The sequence below is a fragment of the Rhamphochromis longiceps genome, linkage group LG6 (genome assembly GCF_057381845.1).
Source record: "Rhamphochromis longiceps isolate RC_006_pf linkage group LG6, R_longiceps_female_GT1.1, whole genome shotgun sequence".
In the NCBI taxonomy this organism is placed as follows: Eukaryota; Metazoa; Chordata; class Actinopteri; order Cichliformes; family Cichlidae; genus Rhamphochromis; species Rhamphochromis longiceps.
Genome location: NC_140562.1, coordinates 35,489,331 through 35,508,353, shown reverse-complemented (window position 1 = coordinate 35,508,353; position 19,023 = coordinate 35,489,331). Strand labels below are relative to the sequence as shown.

The 19,023-nt window shown below is 39.5% G+C and overlaps 2 protein-coding genes across 2 annotated transcripts; both read left to right on the top strand.

Moving 5' to 3' along the window:
• The first annotated feature begins 553 nt into the window (after window positions 1–553).
• dnajb1b (DnaJ heat shock protein family (Hsp40) member B1b) lies at window positions 554–4,004 on the top strand. The gene is made up of 3 exons (XM_085410413.1): window positions 554–951; window positions 2,407–3,008; window positions 3,161–4,004. Exons 1-3 carry the CDS (start codon window positions 741–743, stop codon window positions 3,392–3,394), a joined length of 1,047 nt encoding a protein of 348 aa, XP_085266539.1. The 5' UTR covers window positions 554–740; the 3' UTR covers window positions 3,395–4,004.
• A 9,270-nt stretch (window positions 4,005–13,274) lies between these two features.
• LOC146668490 (uncharacterized) lies at window positions 13,275–17,852 on the top strand. Its single transcript, XM_085408695.1, has 6 exons — window positions 13,275–13,314; window positions 14,873–15,217; window positions 15,488–15,646; window positions 17,354–17,449; window positions 17,544–17,575; window positions 17,691–17,852. The coding sequence occupies exons 1-6, from the start codon at window positions 13,275–13,277 to the stop codon at window positions 17,844–17,846; spliced, it is 828 nt and encodes a 275-aa protein (XP_085264821.1). The 3' UTR covers window positions 17,847–17,852.
• Window positions 17,853–19,023: the final 1,171 nt, after the last annotated feature.

Below are 19,023 nucleotides of genomic sequence, written 5' to 3'. Positions count from 1 at the left end.
TGAATGCACACATCAGATGTAAACTATGGCCAAAAATAATAGGAGAAGGATTCAGAAAAGGCTGACCTATAAAAAAGGGTTTTCAGCAGTGCCTTGAAACAGACCACTGATTCAGTTGCCCTGACAGGGTGAGAAAGGCTTCTCCAAAGTTTAGGCACTCCAACCTCAAATGAGTGATCACCTCTGGTTTTAAAATAAGATTGTTGAAGGAGACCCTGATCAGATGATCTGAGAGGCCATTTGGTGTTATAAAGCATACATACATACATACATATACATACACGAGTCTGACCATATGGGGCTTTATATGTCATTAATATAATTTTAAATAAAAACAAATTCTGCTTAATTAGCAGAAAATGTTTTCAGTAGGTTGTTCTGGAGTACTTACTGGAGTACTGATCTGGCCCTTTTGAAAGCAAATTGGGCTGTGTGTGGTCCGTAAACTAAAATATGTTTGACACTCTTGGATCAGGCATGAAACGTAGGTTGAGAAATATGTCCGACACCACATGAAGGCATCATGGCGTGACGTCCCGCTGGGCGTGTCCCTGGCGCAGCGTCACCGAGGAGATTGTTCAGGCTGGTTATGGAAAACTCTGGAAGTTTCCACACTGTTTATAAAGAAAATATGCGGGGCTGAGCGGATCGAGTTGAGTCAGGATTGAGGACGTGCGGCAGAAGTTCATCACCAGCAATTTACCAACAGCTACAACAGGTTAGACCACTGGTTGGTCAAAATGGGTAAAGACTACTATGAGATTTTGGGGATTAAGAAAGGAGCATCGGAGGACGACATCAAGAAAGCTTATCGTAAGCAGGCTCTTCGTTATCATCCTGACAAAAACAAGTCACCGGGAGCCGAGGAGAAATTCAAGGAGATTGCTGAAGCTTACGACGTTTTGAGCGACCCTAAGAAAAAAGATATATACGACCGTTTTGGCGAAGAAGGTAAGTTTTCTAAATCATGCAATATTGCGGGGCCAATAATCGTCAAGGCGCCGTCAAAATAACGTTTAACACAGTTGGAGCTACGAGCTGTCAACAAGGCTGGGTGGAAACAACAGTTCTGAACATGTGTAGACTAAACTGGGATAATCCTGTGTGTCATGGCGCTGTCCTGGCTCTCCTGTCCTCCGACCTTCAGTCAGTGGCTTGTCTCTGAGCCAGGACAGGAGAGCTGGTCTGCTGACGGCAATACTCGCATTGCATGTTTCTGCAAGAACTTGATGAAGTACGTAGAGAAGCTGGAGGGTTCTGCATCTGACGGGACAGGAAAGGGGCGGGGGGCTCGGCTTTTAGGCCCTAACGATGACTAGCTAACCTCGGTGTTGATATTTTTAGTTCACAAAAACCTGAAATGGTGGAAACTTCTACTTAAGTATTAGCACAGAGGTTTTAACATTACAACAAGCCAAAGTATAAAGCATAAAATGCTTATAGTTTAAAGTCTTCAAAGTCAACAACAAAGTAAAGATTTAAAATAAATGGATATCAATGTAAAAAATGTACATCTAAAGTATAGTGAAGTGGAAGCATAACCTTCAAGTGCTTCAGCGTTGTCCTCGTTGTACTAAGCTGCAGTCCACCATTGCTCCTATTCATGCTGTTAGACAATGATGGACATTGTGAGATTAACAGTACTCTAGCGCAAGGGTATTGGTAGAGGGGGGCAGTGCCACTCCATGCACCCAACTGGACATATCCCAGCTACTCTCATGGAATACTTAAGTTACTCCTAGTAAAGCCTGGTAAAATTGTGAAAAATCACCTACCCAGTGCACTCATGCAGTGGAAACCTCAGTTATCCCCAGTGATCACAGCATTACACAAGCATTCGTGTTGTATTTCTTCACATTCTTCTTGGTACCTCCTGAACTGAGAGCATTTCCAAATAAGGATGCTGACAAGTAATATTTTGGCACACAGTTAAACAGCAGCTGCTGTATAACTTTGGTTATACAGCAGCGGTTTGTGCCACTTTTTTTTTGGGGGGGGGGGGGGGGTGCTATTAATTCTAACATGACAAATGTGTTTTTAGCCCTGTTTCCTGACTGATTTTAGTGTTATGCTAGTTTCACATCTGCTTTTGTACTTTAAAGGGTGTTTGCAAAATCAAAGCACAAAATAACTTTGTTCATACTATTGTTTAAATGAAAAAACATGATAAAATTCTCTTTATACCAGCATTCACGTGAACCTCATTAGTGTATGGGATATTTTAAAATCATTACTAATAAAAATCTAAAATTAGTAATTTGCATTAAATAAGTTGCACAAAAGTAAGATAATGATGACTAACAACTGTTTCTTACAAGAATAAAACAAACAAACAAACAAACTTACTGCAGTGTGCCAAACCCAAACTGAATCCTTTTAATCTGATTGTTTCTACTATGCTTCCAGGACTGAAAGGCGGAGGCCCTACTGGTGGTGGTGGTGGTGGTGGTCCTGGCACCTTCAGCTACACCTTCCAGGGTGACCCCCATGCCATCTTTGCAGAGTTCTTCGGTGGACGTAACCCATTTGAACAGTTCTTTGGCGGGCGGAATGGAGGCATGGATGAGGAAATGGACACTGATGAGCCATTTGCCCGCTTTGGGATGGGTGGCGGCGGAATGGGGGGAATGGGTGGGTTCCCTCGCTCCTTCAGCTCTGGTATGGGCGGTCACACTAGTGTGGTAAAGAAGCAGCAGGATCCTCCTGTAGTTCACGATCTCCGGGTGACCTTGGAGGAAGTGTTGTCAGGTTGCACCAAAAAAATGAAAATCTCACGGAAAAGGCTGAACCCTGATGGCCGAACATTAAGGAAAGAAGAGAAAATCCTAGAGGTGCAAATAAAGAAAGGCTGGAAAGAGGGCACTAAAATTACGTTTCCTAAAGAGGGAGACGAGACTCCTACAAACATTCCAGCTGACATTGCATTTGTGTTGAAAGACAAGCCACATCCAGTGTTCAAACGTGACGGCTCTGACATCATTTACACCGCTAAGATCTCACTCAGAGATGTAAGTAAGAGTACATATAACTTTAAAAATACATTTTCAATGTTTTTTTTTTTTTTTTTTTTTTAATCAATTTAAATGTTAACTAAATGACATATGAAGTTAACTGGAATTCCTAATGTTTTTCTTCTTTATCTTATCTTCTGATTCTCCAGGCTTTGTGTGGCTGTACAGTCAATGCACCCACAGTAGATGGCAGAACAGTCACTGTGTCATCAACAGATATTGTGCATCCGGGGATGAAGCGACGAATTAGTGGAGAAGGGCTACCTTATCCCAAACGACCTGATCGTCGGGGAGACCTAATAGTAGAGTATGAGGTCAGGTTCCCAGAGCGGCTCACTCAGAGCGCGCGGGACACAATTGCTCAGGTCCTTCCTCGATCTTAAAAAAGACAATCATACCAACAAAACGAAAACAAAGCTGCCAATATAACAATATAAATGTTTTCAAACATCACGTGGTTACTCGTGGCGGTTAAACTCACTCCAGCCAATATAGGACAAACTGATGAGTCAGATCATCCTCGGTCTACTTGATCATCTGTAGTGTCAGAACCACCTTTTGGAACACGCTTACCTGAATGGGTGAAGCAATTCACATACTAGAATGTAAATATATGACCGATACTGTGTGGTGTTTGATTTACTGAATATTATATTTTGATGACACTGAGTGTATATAAAATTCATGTGCACTATTCTGCGGGAGCTCTTGTTCATTCTAAAAGTCTCATTAAGAAGTTTTTATTTTTTTGTAAGAAATTGCAACAGGAACGTTTCCATTGCAATGTTTACATAGTTAGTATAGAGGTCTTATAACATTTCTAATGATAGATAAAAAGTTTCCTTTTCTGAGAGACTTGCTTCTTGACATCAAGAGATTTTATGTGTGTTTGAATGAGTGGTGTTGCAGTTGATGCTGTAAGAAGTGACATTTAAATCACAAGTTTTGTGCTATCTTTGGACAATAAAGACATTAAAATTGTTTAATGTTAAAGAGAGTAGTCTTACTGTTTTTGTTTGTTTGGTTTTTTTATTGCTCTGTGAGTATTTCAAAATAATGTCTGCTATTCTACAGAGATGAAAGGAACACTATGAGGGGAACTGTCCGAGTCTCCTACATTCACTAAGTGCGATGTCACTTTTGACTAACAAGGTTTAAATTCAAAGTCTTGTCTGCTGCCGCTATAAATATGCATACCGGTACTTAATTCTATAATTTAATCTCTTTGAAATTTTGCCTTTGTAAACCACCACAGTTAAGTTTAAATCAAACAGCATATAACTAAAGTGCCGACTATAAGATACATCTCAAGGGGTTTAACCATTGTATTAACATTGTATTAATGGGCGTGCAACTTTTTTTTTTCTTTTTTTTTTTTTTAATAAATATTTCCCCAGTTTTAGAGGTTCAAAAGTAACTGGATTGTTGGCTGATAGGTTCCATGGTCTGAGTCCTGTTCTCTTGTTACTTTTATGACAAATTAAGCAGATTAAAGATCTGGAATTAATTCTAGGTTTTGAGCTTGTATATGATAACTTTCACTTGAACTCTAAATATGAGGTCTAAAAAATATTGATAAAAGCTTTGAAAGCCACTATTAATCTGAATCCAGAGAAAACCTAGCACATTTTCCATTTTAATCATTTTAAGATGATTTTTTTTTTTGTAATACTAGGATGGAAATCAAGTCCACAAACAATGTCAAGAACCCAAAGGTTTGTTTACACCATTGTGGTTCCCAACTCAACTGGGATAGGCTCATGTGATTGACTTGCTTTTGAAGAATACCATTTCTGTCACGGCTGCACAGCAGTCGTGTGGTGAATTGAGTAAAGGATCCAAGATGCAGGCACTGACTGGGGTGCGAGTGAATATTTATTTGCAGAGGTGATAAGGGGACAAAAACAGGAGGAGCAGAGCGGGGAGTAAACCAACCTAAACTGGGGAAAACTAAAGAACTCAACTTAAACCAAACACGCACAGGGGGAGGAACAAAATACACAATGAAAGATGGCGGAGAGACGCAGACTAAACACCAGGTTACACAGAATGATGCAGACGGACACGGCGTTAAACAGACGACGCGACAGAGAGCACAGGAAAACACAGGGCTAAAATACACGGGGAGTAATCAGGGAATGGGCCACAGGAGGGAGACACAGCTGGGAGCAATAAGGCTAATGAGACAGGGGAGAGGTAAAACTGAACACACTGACATGAGACATGAACTTTCAGAATAAAACAGGAAACTAACAGACACAGAGAATCAGACAGGACACTGAACATGACAGGCAGACTCATGAGCAGACACAATAACACCATGGACAGACAGAGGGAACACAGAGAAGTGGGAGCAGGCAGGCAAAGAACAGAAACCTAACAAATGGCAAAATCACAACAGAATACACACTCGGAATGAACAAAAGCATAAGGAAACACAAAACACTGAGTCCTCAGACTCAGGACCATGACAATTTCTTTGCTTTAAGAAATTTTTGGGTTTCTTTTACAGTATGTTTTTTATCAGTTTGCAATGTGACTCACGACCTGATCAGTTTTGCAGCATTTGGCTGAATCTGAGTAGAGTATAGCTCTGTACACATCAAGATTCATCCTGCTGCCTCTATCAGTAGTCACATCATCAGTAAACACTAGTGACCTAGTTCCACTGGCAGTCATACATCCCATTAGATTACCTTTACCAGAGGCCAACATAAGTTAAACAAGGATATCATTCTGTTATCTGGATTCATAAGACAAGACTACACCATGATAAAAATGTAAGCAGGTTAAACACATAATACAGTAACACTGCTGTAGGTGAATCAGAGGCATGAAGTTCACACTGACGCCTCTGTCTTTCTAAATGGAGGGACAGTAACTGCATGTGTATATGTAAGTGTGTAAAAAATTATAGTAAGATTAACAGCAACAGTATTTTGTCTATATCCGCCATTGTAGCAATTTTGTCTCGTAAACAATAACGTGGCGCACAGCATGACGTCAAAAAGGTGCACACCTTTGACGTTTCGTGACTCTATTTTCCTCATCCACGCATAAACGCAAAAACTGAGTTTTCGAAAATCTTTACCCTGGCAGGAGGTTTTATAAATATCAGTTTTCAGTGATACTAAATGCAGTTTACGTGTGGACGAAAGGACCAAATGCATAGAAAAAGCTGTGTTTTCAAAAATATCCGTGTACATGTGGATGTAGCCCTAGAGAGGATGAAGGGAATTGTTGATTCACAACTACGAGATGAACAAGCAGGCTTCTAACAGAACCGATCATGCACAGATCAGATCACAACATTATGCATCATAATTGAACAGTCTTTGGAGAAGGCATTTGACAGTGTGGACCAGGGACGATTCTAGGATCAGAGCTTTGGGGGTGCTGAGCACCCGGAGAGCTGCCCAGCCAGGCAAGATAAACCTGTCTCTGTCAGTCCCTGCATCCTTAAATGTTGTCCCGAGTTCTGTCTGACTGTCACTTTGGTGCATTTAAACCCCTGTTCCTCCCTGTCCTCATCGCCTGTTGTCTTCGTCTCCGTTATCAGTCATCATAATTTTACCATCTCTGTGCAAGTCTGCAAATTTCTTTATTAATATAAGATTCCTAAATTCATCAAGTCTCTCTGTGCCTGGGTCCTCGTCACAAAACATGACATCACTGTTTTGTACATTTTAACACAATTTAATCCCCACATTTGTGAAAGAAAAGCAAAACACTTTTTTAAAAAGTCTGTAACAAAACCATCAAATCTGATCAAGGTTATTTAAATGCTGCAAAAGAAGAATGGATTGTAATAAAAAAAAAAATACATATAGTTCCTTAATTACTGGGGGAGAATTATGAATGATGCTCATAGTGAGTAAAAAGTAAACAGTGCATTTTTTGGACAGAGATTCACTTTTAATGTGTTTGTATAATATAATACAGATACATAAAAAACACTCCCAAAACAGAATTATTTCAAATAAATTATTACAAAATATTAATAAAAACTATAAAAATGGAGGCAACTTTGCCTGTGGTAGAATGTATACAATGTATACAATGTATACAGGCACTTACACCTCTGCTCCGCTGTGTCTCAGCCACCATCGCTCTGGCAGCAAGAGTGCTAAAGCCAGAGTAGGGGAGAGGCGAGCTGGAACAAACCATTTTGGGAGGGGGGGTTATCTATACTTTTGTTGTTACAATGTTATGTCGCAAACAAGTACAGTACTGTATGCTTTTTATATTTTTAGTAGTGTGTCACACAAACAGCAAATATTGTCAAAAAAAGTAAGAAATCTTTGGGGGTGCCCCCAAAAATGGGCTAAAATCGCACCTGGTGTGGACTGAGAGGGCCATTGGAACTTCCTCCAGCATACTACAGCATCCCAGCCAAGATGGTCAACATGATCAAGGGCTCATATTAGGTCATGACCTGAAGAGTAATCCACGAAGGGCAACTCACCAACAGCTTCCAGGTGAAGACCGGAGACCGACAAGGATGCCTGCTTGTCTGTTTGTCGTCATCAACTGGATCATGAAGACTTCCACCAGTGAATGCAGGAATGGAATTTAGTGGACCCTTTGGAGTCAGCTTGATGACTTAGACATTCCTGACGACGTGCCACTTCTTTCTCACAGCCAGCAGCAGATGCAAAAAAAAGACCAATGCACTGGCAGCTATATCAGCACATGGTGGACTCATCATCAACAAGAAGAAAACCCAAATTCTCAAGATCAACTCCAATAGCAACAACCCAAGCATCCTTAATGGAAGTCCTCTAGAGCAGCGGTCCCCAACCTTTTTTGCGCCATGGACCGGTTTATGCCCACAATATTTTCACGGACCTGCCTTTAAGGTGTCGTGGATAAATACAACAAAATAAAACTATTACCGGTACCGAAAAAAAAGAAGATTTATTCATAACACACGTGAAAAGACCCAGGGAAACCGAGTTAACGATAAAAACGATAACAAAATAACGCTGAAAACCGATAAAAACCCTGAAAACCATACATTTCACACCTGAGCTTCAACTCTCGCGACCCGGTACCAAACGACTCACGGACCGGTACCGGTCCGAGGCCCGAGGGTTGGGGACCGCTGCTCTAGAGGAAGTACACTGTTTCCCCTACTTGGGCAGCATCATCAACCAACAAGGTGGAACCGATGCAGATGTCAAGGCAAGGATTGGCAAAACAATAGTCACCTTCATCCACATCAAGAACATCTGGGCATCCAACGTGAAGTCAGTACTGCTGTACGGGGATGACACCTGGGAAAAAAAAGACCTCAAAAAAATAAACATTCCTCAATAGCTGTCTCAAAAGGAACCCCCACATTTGTTGGCCAGACACCATCAGCAACATCAACCTATGGGAAAGAACCTGTCGACTCCCAATAGAGGAAGAAATCAGGAAGAAAAGATGGTGCTGGGTAGGGCACACTCTACACAAACCACCAGCCAACATCACCAGGCAGGCTTGACTGCACCTGCAGTGGTTATTACTTAGATTTGCTTCTTTTTCATTTACATTTCGAATTTGATGTTCATCCCAATGTTGTTCATTTATGGCCTTTATTCAGAATCCGGACTAGTTCTGACATCTCTGAATAATGCTTTCTTTATTATCAAAATATATGCACATGATAACCATTTCACAAAAGAAATTTTAATTTTATTTATTGAACCCATGTATTTCTGCACAGGATGTTAACATTTGTCCTAATTCAATAAAAGTATTAGTAGAAGGTTATTTAATTTTTTTATTTTGTGTTGTGGGTCGTTTTTACCCGACTACATGCTAAAGCATAGACATATGGTAAAAAAAAACTTCCTAAAAGTCATATCTTTATTTCAGTTTTATACATTGCACATCACAGATTTTGCTCACAACATGCACAGGGTTTGTACGGGTGCTTGAAATCTTGAAAATGCTTGAATTTAATGTTGCATTTTTTAAGGTTTGAAAAGTGCTTGAATTTCACATGTGGTGCTTGAAAGTGTAACTGTATTTCATTCACCACAAATAACTATCTGATTGAATAGTTTTCTTATCAGATGGAAAAATAAAATGAGTCGCAAAATGTAAAAGCAAAATTTCCCTGCCTGGGCTGTCTTGCGCCTCTGGCTGTATCCCAACTCAGAGTCTGCAGCCTCAAAGTACACAGCCTCAACGGTCCTAAAGGGCCGCGTACTCAAAGACCGCTAAGGCCGGAAGTGCGAGGCTTGCATGGGACGGTCTAGCCTCCGTCGAGCTACCCAAGTTGCCTAGCAACCATGATACTAACAGCTGGAAACGTGTCATACAGCTTTGTTTGACAGAAATGAAGGAGAACACATTTAGTTCATTTGTTTCTACATGAGCTCTGTGTGATTTAATAAGTATCTGAGGCTTAGACCACGGGACTGTAAAAACATGATTGTTGGGTTTCATTTCTGTACTGAACTGTCATGGTCTGGGTGGGCACCTGCAGGTCTCCGACAGCGGCCCCTCCTCCTTTAGGCGGAGTTCGGTTGCTCCTCCCTGGCTGTCCACCTGTGAGCAATTATGCCAGCAGTATATCAGACCTGCGCTCTCAACCATTCATCGCCTGAGTATCTGCTATCCCCATGTTAGTCAAGTGGAGCATCATAACTCTGTCCTGAAGCCGTGTGATGACTTACTTGTTCTTCTTGTTCTCAGAGGTAGCACCTGGAGTGGAGATCTTGTCTCCCTCACTCCCGCCTTCCTGGACCTGGGCCGCCTGCTGCTGACACGACGTGGCCTGCCGGCCCACCACTCACTTACTTGCCTCGCCACGTCTCGACCGTTTCCGGGCCTTCAGCCCCACCTGTCCCCTCCACCTGAAACCAAGTAAGACAACTCAATTCAACTGTGGAGGATCGTTGATTGTCTGCTGGATCCCACTGACCGTGATCTCCTCTTATTCCAGTGCCCCGGCCCCTACCTAGTCCTGTTTCTACCTCCCCGCTGCCTCTGCTGTTCAGCCGTTCCCTAGAGGTGTCTAGGTCGCCCTCCATTATCTTAGATAATCCTACGCGCCACTAGTGTGGTGGCGTCGCTTTGTTTTTTGCTTTTGTTTGCCTGTGGGCGGAAATAAATCATTTATTCCCTATCGTCTCGCTTCCGGGTTGGTTTCTGCACCTGTGTCCATCTCTGTTCCCTCGTGCCGCTGGGCCGTGACACTGAACAGTCATTTTAAGATTAGCTAGTGAATAACAATTAGCTAATGTTGTTCATGAGACTAAAGTCATGGTAATGTAAATATAATATGGCCAATATTATAGTTATTATATTAATCATTATTAGTCATTACAGCAGGGAGTTTGAACTCCGTGTCAAATACTGAGCTTCAATAAAGATTCAAGTTGCATTTATTCATTGTTCCTATCACCTTAAATCTTCACTCAAAGACGAGTATCTTTGACACTGTATATATAGGTGTATTGTACATAAGAGACAAATATTGTTCGTTTTATATGTTGGCATTACTAAATGTGGTTCAATGCTTACATATATGTGTAAAAAGCAAATGTACGAGCTGTGATAACTGTTTCTGATAGAATGAAGAGTAGACTGATATATAAAACATTCCTTCATTGGGTGAGAAAATCATACCATGTCATAACTGCTTTACGTCATACAGAATAGATATCAGAGCCTTAAACAGGCTGACTTCTGCTAAATGGGTCAAACTGGGCAGAAAGTATACAAACACATAACATCCTTATAGAATATGATGTAACACTATAGATCAACTTACCTCAGAATATATAAAGCATATAAACAATTACAGCAATATGATGCAACAAACACAGCAGTACTACTAATCCAAAATACTCAAAGCTTCATAGAACTGAAACAGACATCTATTTTTAGGTCCATTCTGCTGCTGATACATAATTTATTTTTTCTGAATATTAAACTTGTTGCTGTCTTTCATAGTTCGACACCACCAGCAATATAACATAGCTAACATTAACAGTGCAGTGAATCCTGCTGGTGCCGTGATATTCAGGACTGCAAACCGAGCAGCATCACTGACTTTCAGCTTGTTGTGTTTGTGGATATATGACTGACTTTAATTATCCATAAAATCATCACATTCTCTGTAAGATTAAGGTCAGCTATTGTATTATTATATTTTAAAGGCTTTAAAACCAAGTAAACACTGAAAGTACAAACACCGCTAATGGCAAATAACTTTGCTGACATGTGGCCAACAGTAATGTTTTAATGTTCCTCATTATTAAACATTTTCACATAAATGAGTGACATAATATTCAGTACTTAAAGGCTGCTGACCCTGAATTGGGATACAGCCAGAGTGTTTTGATACGTGAGAGATTTGTGACGTTTACCATGTTTGGAGTCTCAAGTTAGTGTGTTGTCTTGTGCAGAGATGGGCAGTAACATGTTACTGTAATCTGATTACTTTTTCAAGTAACGAGTAAAGTAAGGGATTACTATTGCAAAATTGGTAATTAGATTACCGTTACTTTCCCGTAGGAATGCTGCGTTACTAAAACCGTGATTTTTTTGCGAGAATGTCTCATGACAGTGACATAAGCGAGTGAGCCGCTGGTGACAACAGCTGTGTGCAGATCAACAATGGATCACATATCAATTGTGGGAGAGAGTATGAGCGTGCAGTGTTTAAAGCGTGGAAGTACTGACCTTATTTTGAGTTTGATTCCATAAAAAGTGACAAAAACATTAGTGTCCGTTGTGCGTGGGAAGAAAACTTTTTACAGCGAAAAACCCTAAACTTCCAAGCAAGCACCGAGTGCGCAACGACGTAATGGGAAATTCACAGAGAAACTCGCGGATTCTTCAACTGACCGCGGCACACCTGCACCAGGGTAAACCTCCGCCTACCGCGGTCCTGCTTTACAGGTGAAAATAGAGCAACAGGGCCGCTGAGTCTTTGACTTTATTTATTTTCTGCTGTGTTTCACTTGCATCTATTTGAAAGAGTGAGTGTAAACACAAAAAATATTTTATTTTATGTGCTGGAATGTGCAGAAAATAGGTTTAAATGTTAAACTAATTTATTCAAGTCAGAGAATGTTGCATACAATTAAATTTTTGCTTGATGCATAAAGTTAAAAGATTAAAACTAATAAAACAAGTTAAAAAAAGAGACTTTTCCATTTGATTACATTTTGTATGATGGATTATGCAGAAAAAGTAGAATTGGGCTGAAAGATCTATCGCTTTATCACCTCTTCAGGTTGTAAATCGTGTTTTTAAAAAGTAACTAAGTAACTAAGTAATTAATTACTTTTGAAAATAAGTAATCAGTAAAGTAACGGGATTACTTTTTTGGGGAAGTAATCAGTAATTAGTTACTGATTACTTTTTTCAAGTAACTTGACCAACACTGGTCTTGTGTAGTTAGTGTGTAGTGTAGTCGTTGTTTTGTTTTGTGTGTCAGTTCTACTAGTGGAAAAGCTTGAAAAGGGACGTTGAAAGTGCTTAAAAAGTGCTTGAATTTGGCCCTGAAAAAGGCGTATGAACCCTGCATGCAGGACTAATTTGGACTAAATCAAAAGGGCCGTGCAGCCCTGGTTCACTCAAGGTAATGTCTGTAAAACATAAATATAATAAGTAAATTTCTTAATAAAGTTATAATATTAAGATATTGAGAAGACAAGGCATTTCAGTTTCTTAGTTAATAATAGAGATAGCAATGCCAAGAAGATGCCTTGGATTGGCCCCTTCTCATCCCAGTTAGTTAGAGTTCATTGGGAGTATTTAATGAACATAAGTATGATTTTCTTATATAGCTGTGGTTTGAATGGCTACTTTGCAATATGAAAGAATCCTCAGACTGTCCTCTGATACCCGTGACATGGTCAGCAGAGTCTGCTTGTTGAGTTTGATGCCCTTGAGCTTAATGGACTGTATGTACTAAAACAAATGGAAGAGCCAGTGGTGAAGAGTTCATACCCTGAAAGAGTCATGAACTAATTCTTCTTAGAAGACTGATGAAGGCTTCCATATGGCATGTTCCCTGTTTCTTTCTCCCTCTTTTTTTTAGCTAAAGAGGGACGGTCAAACAACATCATGCCCATTTAATAATGACAGTAGCTGAAGGCAAACAAGATGCAATCATTTCTTGGTACAATCACAGCTTTGTAGCTTTACTCAATCTTTGAGCAGTGAATCAGATGACTAATTTGAGGCGGACTGCTAGACATTTCTGCTGCGCTATTTATTTTTTTTACTTACCTTATTTTCTACTCGGATAAAAAAATGAAGCCCCTTCATGTCCTCGTGTCTTTTTGCTTCTCAGGTGAGTTTTGATCAGTTCTATCCAGAGGCATTTGTTTTAATCAGTAAAAGCTATATTCTATTTTAATGTGTACTTATACATGAATTGAAGTGAAGAAATAAATGCAATATGTGTAGGTGAATCATTTTTTGGAGTTATCTTCATGGCATTTTCTTAAATGAAAATGGATCTTTTTGATCTGTTAGAGCAGTTTTGAAATTGTCAGGTCATCTCCAGTAATTTCAAAAATAAATAGAATATTTTACTTTTAATGAATGTCTGATTAATTAAATTTATGTGAATTATGAGGCTATTCTGAATACAATCAAAGATTGCTCTAATATGATGTATAGACTTTAACTGGTTTTTATTTGTAATGCAGTGCAGTGACTTTGAATCTTGATTAAACTCTAAAAAAAGATAAAAACTAATTTTTGCAATTGTTTGCAATGCATGCAATATAATCATAATGTTAAGCCATCAAAAGCGATCTTATTCAGTATAGTTGAATGTACTACTCTTATTATATTATCATTAATATAATTAATGATATAAATATCATTAATATCATCTTAAATTGATATGTACAACAAGAGAGTAAGTTAAGATGTTTGGTGTGATCATTTTTGTGTTATATTAATTATAAGTTACAGTCATACAATTCTTAATATTTTTGCTTTTTTAACTTTATTACTTACATATTTATAATGAAATGGCAACATAATATTATGATAGAATAGAATTGAGTGGGGAAATGTTGTTATTTCAATGCAATGAATTGCAAGTATAATAAATTATGAAGTAGTCTGTATTTTATATATATTTTAAATTTAGTCTTCAGTCACATTTTGGTTAAGTTTATGAAAGAACCATGGTTTGGGTTAAAATAGTCCCTTTCAAAAATAGTAAACAAATATCAGAGAGCTTGTCTGGCAGAAATCAGTTAAACTGTTTATCTTTTCATCAATGTTTTTATAATGCTTGAGGATACTTAACTCTGGCTGTGAAATAAAAGGTTTCTTTGTTTAGCCTCTTCTCTGCATGGATATGCATTTTTTTCCTAATTTGCAGAGAATGTTTGAAGGATTAGAAGTCTACAGTGCTTTCTTTTAATGCCATTAAACTGTATTTTATAATTTCCTTGACTCAAACCAACAGTTAACTATGGTATATCAGTTGATCTTATTTTTATAGCAGAGCAGCACTCTCCTCAGTGCATTTTATATCATAAGGTAAAGCTAAAGAGAATGGTTCCCTTGGAAAGAAAGAAACTCACCGGTGTTAGACTCAGGGGGAAAAAAGCATGAACCATTTGGGGTGAGGAGAAAATGGAAAGATAGAAGACAAGCATTCAGAGAAAACAAACATAAAGATCAACCCTGAGCAGGTTAGTAGGGCATGATCCATGATGTCATGTGGACATCAAGTTTCAATTTGAATGAAATGAAATGTTTTTTCCAAATGCATGAGAAGATAAAGAAGTCAGTACAGCAAGAAATATAATTTGTGTTCACCACATTTGTATGCTGGTTAGAGCCAGTGTTAAGCTGTAACCAGGCCTTTTTGTGTCAAACTGCAGCTGTGAGTATGGTGGCCTCAGAAGTGCTAGAGGTGAGCGGCCGTGTTGGTGGTGAGGTCTCCATCCTCTGCTCCGGTAGCTGGAACAGAGACAGCGGTGCCAAACACAACAGCATGTATTTCTGCAAAGGAGTCTGCTCCAGCGAAAGCATTCTCATTCAGAGCGAGAGGAGGCGATCCACCGTCGCAAGTCAAGGGAGATACAGCATTAACAATGGCAGAGAAGATGGAGTCTTCAATGTGGCCATAAAGAAGCTGGAGAAAGTGGACACAGGGAGATATCGCTGTGGAGTGGAGAAAACCTTGAATGTGTTGTATCGGGAAATTAATCTCATAGTTGTAGAAGGTAGGTTAAGTTTCCTGCAGGTTTCCTCCATTGGTGCAGGTGACCCATTTTAAGGTTAAAGTTTTAACTGTAGGTTAGCATAATGCAATCATTTGACCATTTTTGTGCACTAATGTTGAGCCCACCAGTATGTGGCTGGCATTTGCAATACTTAACTAAATTAAGACTGAAATGTATATTAACTTCGTTATTAACAAAGTTAATAACAGTGTCACATGAGCACACAAGCATTATCTCTCACCAGTCTTCCTGCGTCCTCTTCTCTCAAAGCTTCCACTGTTCCCAGATCTCCTTCCTCCACTACTATCATTCCGAACAAAACAGCACTTCTGTCACATGACAGCTTTACATCCAGCACCGAGCAATCACCAGCACCATCTTCACCCTCAGATGGAAAGAGAAACAGACATGAAGCATCCCGACTCACAGGTATTTCAAGGCTGAATGGATCTGATAGCAAGCTTAACAACAACAAATACAGCATGTATGTATAGAAAAACTCTGGATAAGAATGGTTTAATCAGACTCAGATTTATACATTACACCAAAGTTGATTTTTTGGGTGCTACAGCATAGCATTGCTTCCAACTGATGGCATGAAGATACTTGCTCAGTAATAACAAAATAATGACATTCCACAGTCTTGCTTACACATTCTCCATTTCGTTGTTTTGATGTATTCATGGTGCAGATGTCATAGTTGTATTTGTGGTACTCACAATCTAGCTACAGCTGGATACCTGTCCAGGGTCTCTACCCTGACTTTTGCCCTATGATAGCTGCAATAGGCTCCAGCCCCCTGCGACCTTGATAAGGATAAGCGGAAGAGAATGGATAAAATGGACTTAAATTTTTACTTGTAATATAATAATTGTTTTAGTGGTTTGGGTTTTTGGCTTTCACCAAATGTGGCACTGTTAAAATGCCAAACATCTCCACTTTGGTCTCATCTGTCTAAGGGACATAGTTCCAGAAGTCTTAAGAACATTCAGGTGAATACCTGAATACTGCAGACCTGCAAACTGCTACAACTAGTGCAAGAGGTAGTCCCACTTACACTAGCAGCACCTGGCTACTGCTTTCTGTTAGATTTGGATTGTTGATTGTCATTTATGCTTAGAAATATTTACTTATGTATGCTTAGAGTTTTATAATTAGTTGTAGATTGGTAGAGGTTTGATCCTTAATAGTCTGCAAACTTTGTGTGCATTAGAGAGCACTCTAGGAGCATGAGAGAGGTCGTACCTTGTTTTATTGTTTTACGGTAGGATTAACGTAGCTACGTCTGTTCTAGTCTAAGTGCTTTTTGTTTAGATGAACTGCTGGACTTCCTCACCGTGTTATCTAGGGTGAACCATCTAGGGTGAGGGGGAGACTACCCTCTTCCTGACCAAGAGGACCCCCCCCCCCCCCCCCCCCCCACACACACACACAGTATTCTTTGTTCACATGTATACCTATGTAAGATGCTATATGTTAATGACCCTATGCATATTCATGTAACCACAATAAAAGGAGTGCTATGGGGAACCTGGCTGAGAGCCTGATGGGGGTCAAGTGGTGGAACGACACTTGGCTCCAGGCAGGTCTCCCTCATGCATGAGTAACAAGAAGAACTTTGCCTACTTCGTGTCTTGCTTGCTGTGTAATTATATTGCCTTCAACGTTCCAGCGAATAGGTTCAAGCTACAAACCTTTCACTTTCCTTCTTAATTCCCATGCAAGCATCAAACGTTTGCTTAGTTTTTCCACACAGTGCTTCTCCATTTTGGTTTAGGTTTTGTTAAATAGATAACGACACAGTGTACAATGTCATGTTTTGTAGTTCACCTGAGATAATTTTTAAATGTTGTCATAGATTAAAAAAATGTAATAAATGAAAATTTAAAGTTTTAACTATACTGTCACATTTGTCACACAAATTTTGGCAAAGTGGTACACCATAAAAGTAACTTTACTCCTAGAATACAGGGAATATTATCAACAGAATTAAACTTTAACATGACACAAGATATTGATCAGGGCTTTTTTTCCATAAAAATAAGAAGATTTAAAATGTGTTTAGGACAACTGTCTTGATTTGTTTTTTGAACCTGCTGTTCTCCAAACTAAAGGAAAGTCTTTTGTTTTGTGCAGACACTACAATGGTCATCATTGTCTCAGGGAGCTTAGCTCTTCTGGTCTGTGCCATCATCCCTGTTATTTTCTATGGACACTGGCGGAGTCACACAGGCTAGTAGCACAGGTTTAGAGACAGTAAAGTATAATAATTCCATGGCAGGGTATTGTTCAGGTACATTACAAATTTTTTTGTTTATCTCAAAAGGTCCAAACAGAGCTGAAGACAACAAGGGTGAGGTGAGTGACCATTTGTTATTCAACTATTTTAAAACTGAGTTTCCATATCTAAAGGCTGTTTCAAACACTAATGTTCACTGCTCAGAAAATAGCTACAATGGTGATTTATTCACAGGGTGATCATCGGGAGGAAAATACAGATGTTGGATCTGGTCAGGTTGCAGTGGAGCTGCAGGCCTTTGAGTCAGATGTTGCTCCAGAGACCGATGATAATTACACCTCCGAATATGCTGCCATCTACGAGGCACGAGAACCTCAAACCATGGACTGAGAAGTCTTTTTTGTCCTGACAGCTTATTTTCTTCTTTGAATTGTACATAAAAAATAAAGTAAACTATTTGACTCTAATTCTTTGAGAGATTTTTCATATTTCTATATTTGAATTTGGAGCCTTTAGTTGGTTTTATATCATAAACAATAAGCTGAGACATTAGAAACATGAACAACAGCATAAAGAACTATGATTAACAACTAAAGGTTGTATTTCTAAACATAAATTCAAAGTGGTATCATAGTCATACCAAATCATGGTCCGACACACAAGCGGTATATTCAACCTTTACACTTTTTTCTAGCAGCCTTTACAGAATGTGGCCTTAGGTCACATTTATTTCATTTAGCTTGTCTGTTACTTGCTGTCACATCACACGGCTTACTTAAACCTACAGAAAGGAAATAGAAGAGTGACTTTGGATGTTTGTATACAGATTATTTAGATGGACATCATACATGCAGTATAATGCAGCATAGGTGTACAGGGAGTGCAGAATTATTAGGCAAATGAGTATTTTGTCCACATCATCCTCTTCATGCATGTTGTCTTACTCCAAGTTGTATAGGCTCTAAAGCCTACTACCAATTAAGCATATTAGGTGATGTGCATCTCTGTAATGAGAAGGGGTGTGGTCTAATGACATCAACACCCTATATCAGGTGTGCATAATTATTAGGCAACGTCCTTTCCTTTGGCAAAATGGGTCAAAAGAAGGACTTGACGGGCTCAGAAAAGTCAAAAATAGTGAGATGTCTTGCAGAGGGATGCGGCAGTCTCAAAATTGCAAAGCTTCTGGAGCGTGATCATCGAACAATCAAGCGTTTCATTTAAAATAGTCAACAGGGTCGCAAGAAGCGTGTGGAAAAACCAAGGCGCAAAATAACTGCCCATGAACTGAGAAAAGTCAAGCGTGCAGCTGCCAAGATGCCACTTGCCACCAGTTTGGCCATATTTCAGAGCTGCAACATCACTGGAGTGCCCAAAAGCACAAGGTGTGCAATACTCAGAGACATGGCCAAGGTAAGAAAGGCTGAAAGACGACCACCACTGAACAAGACACACAAGCTGAAACGTCAAGACTGGGCCAAGAAATATCTCAAGACTGGGCCAAGAAATATCTCAAGACTGGGCCAAGAAATATCTCAAGACTGATTTTTCTAAGGTTTTATGGACT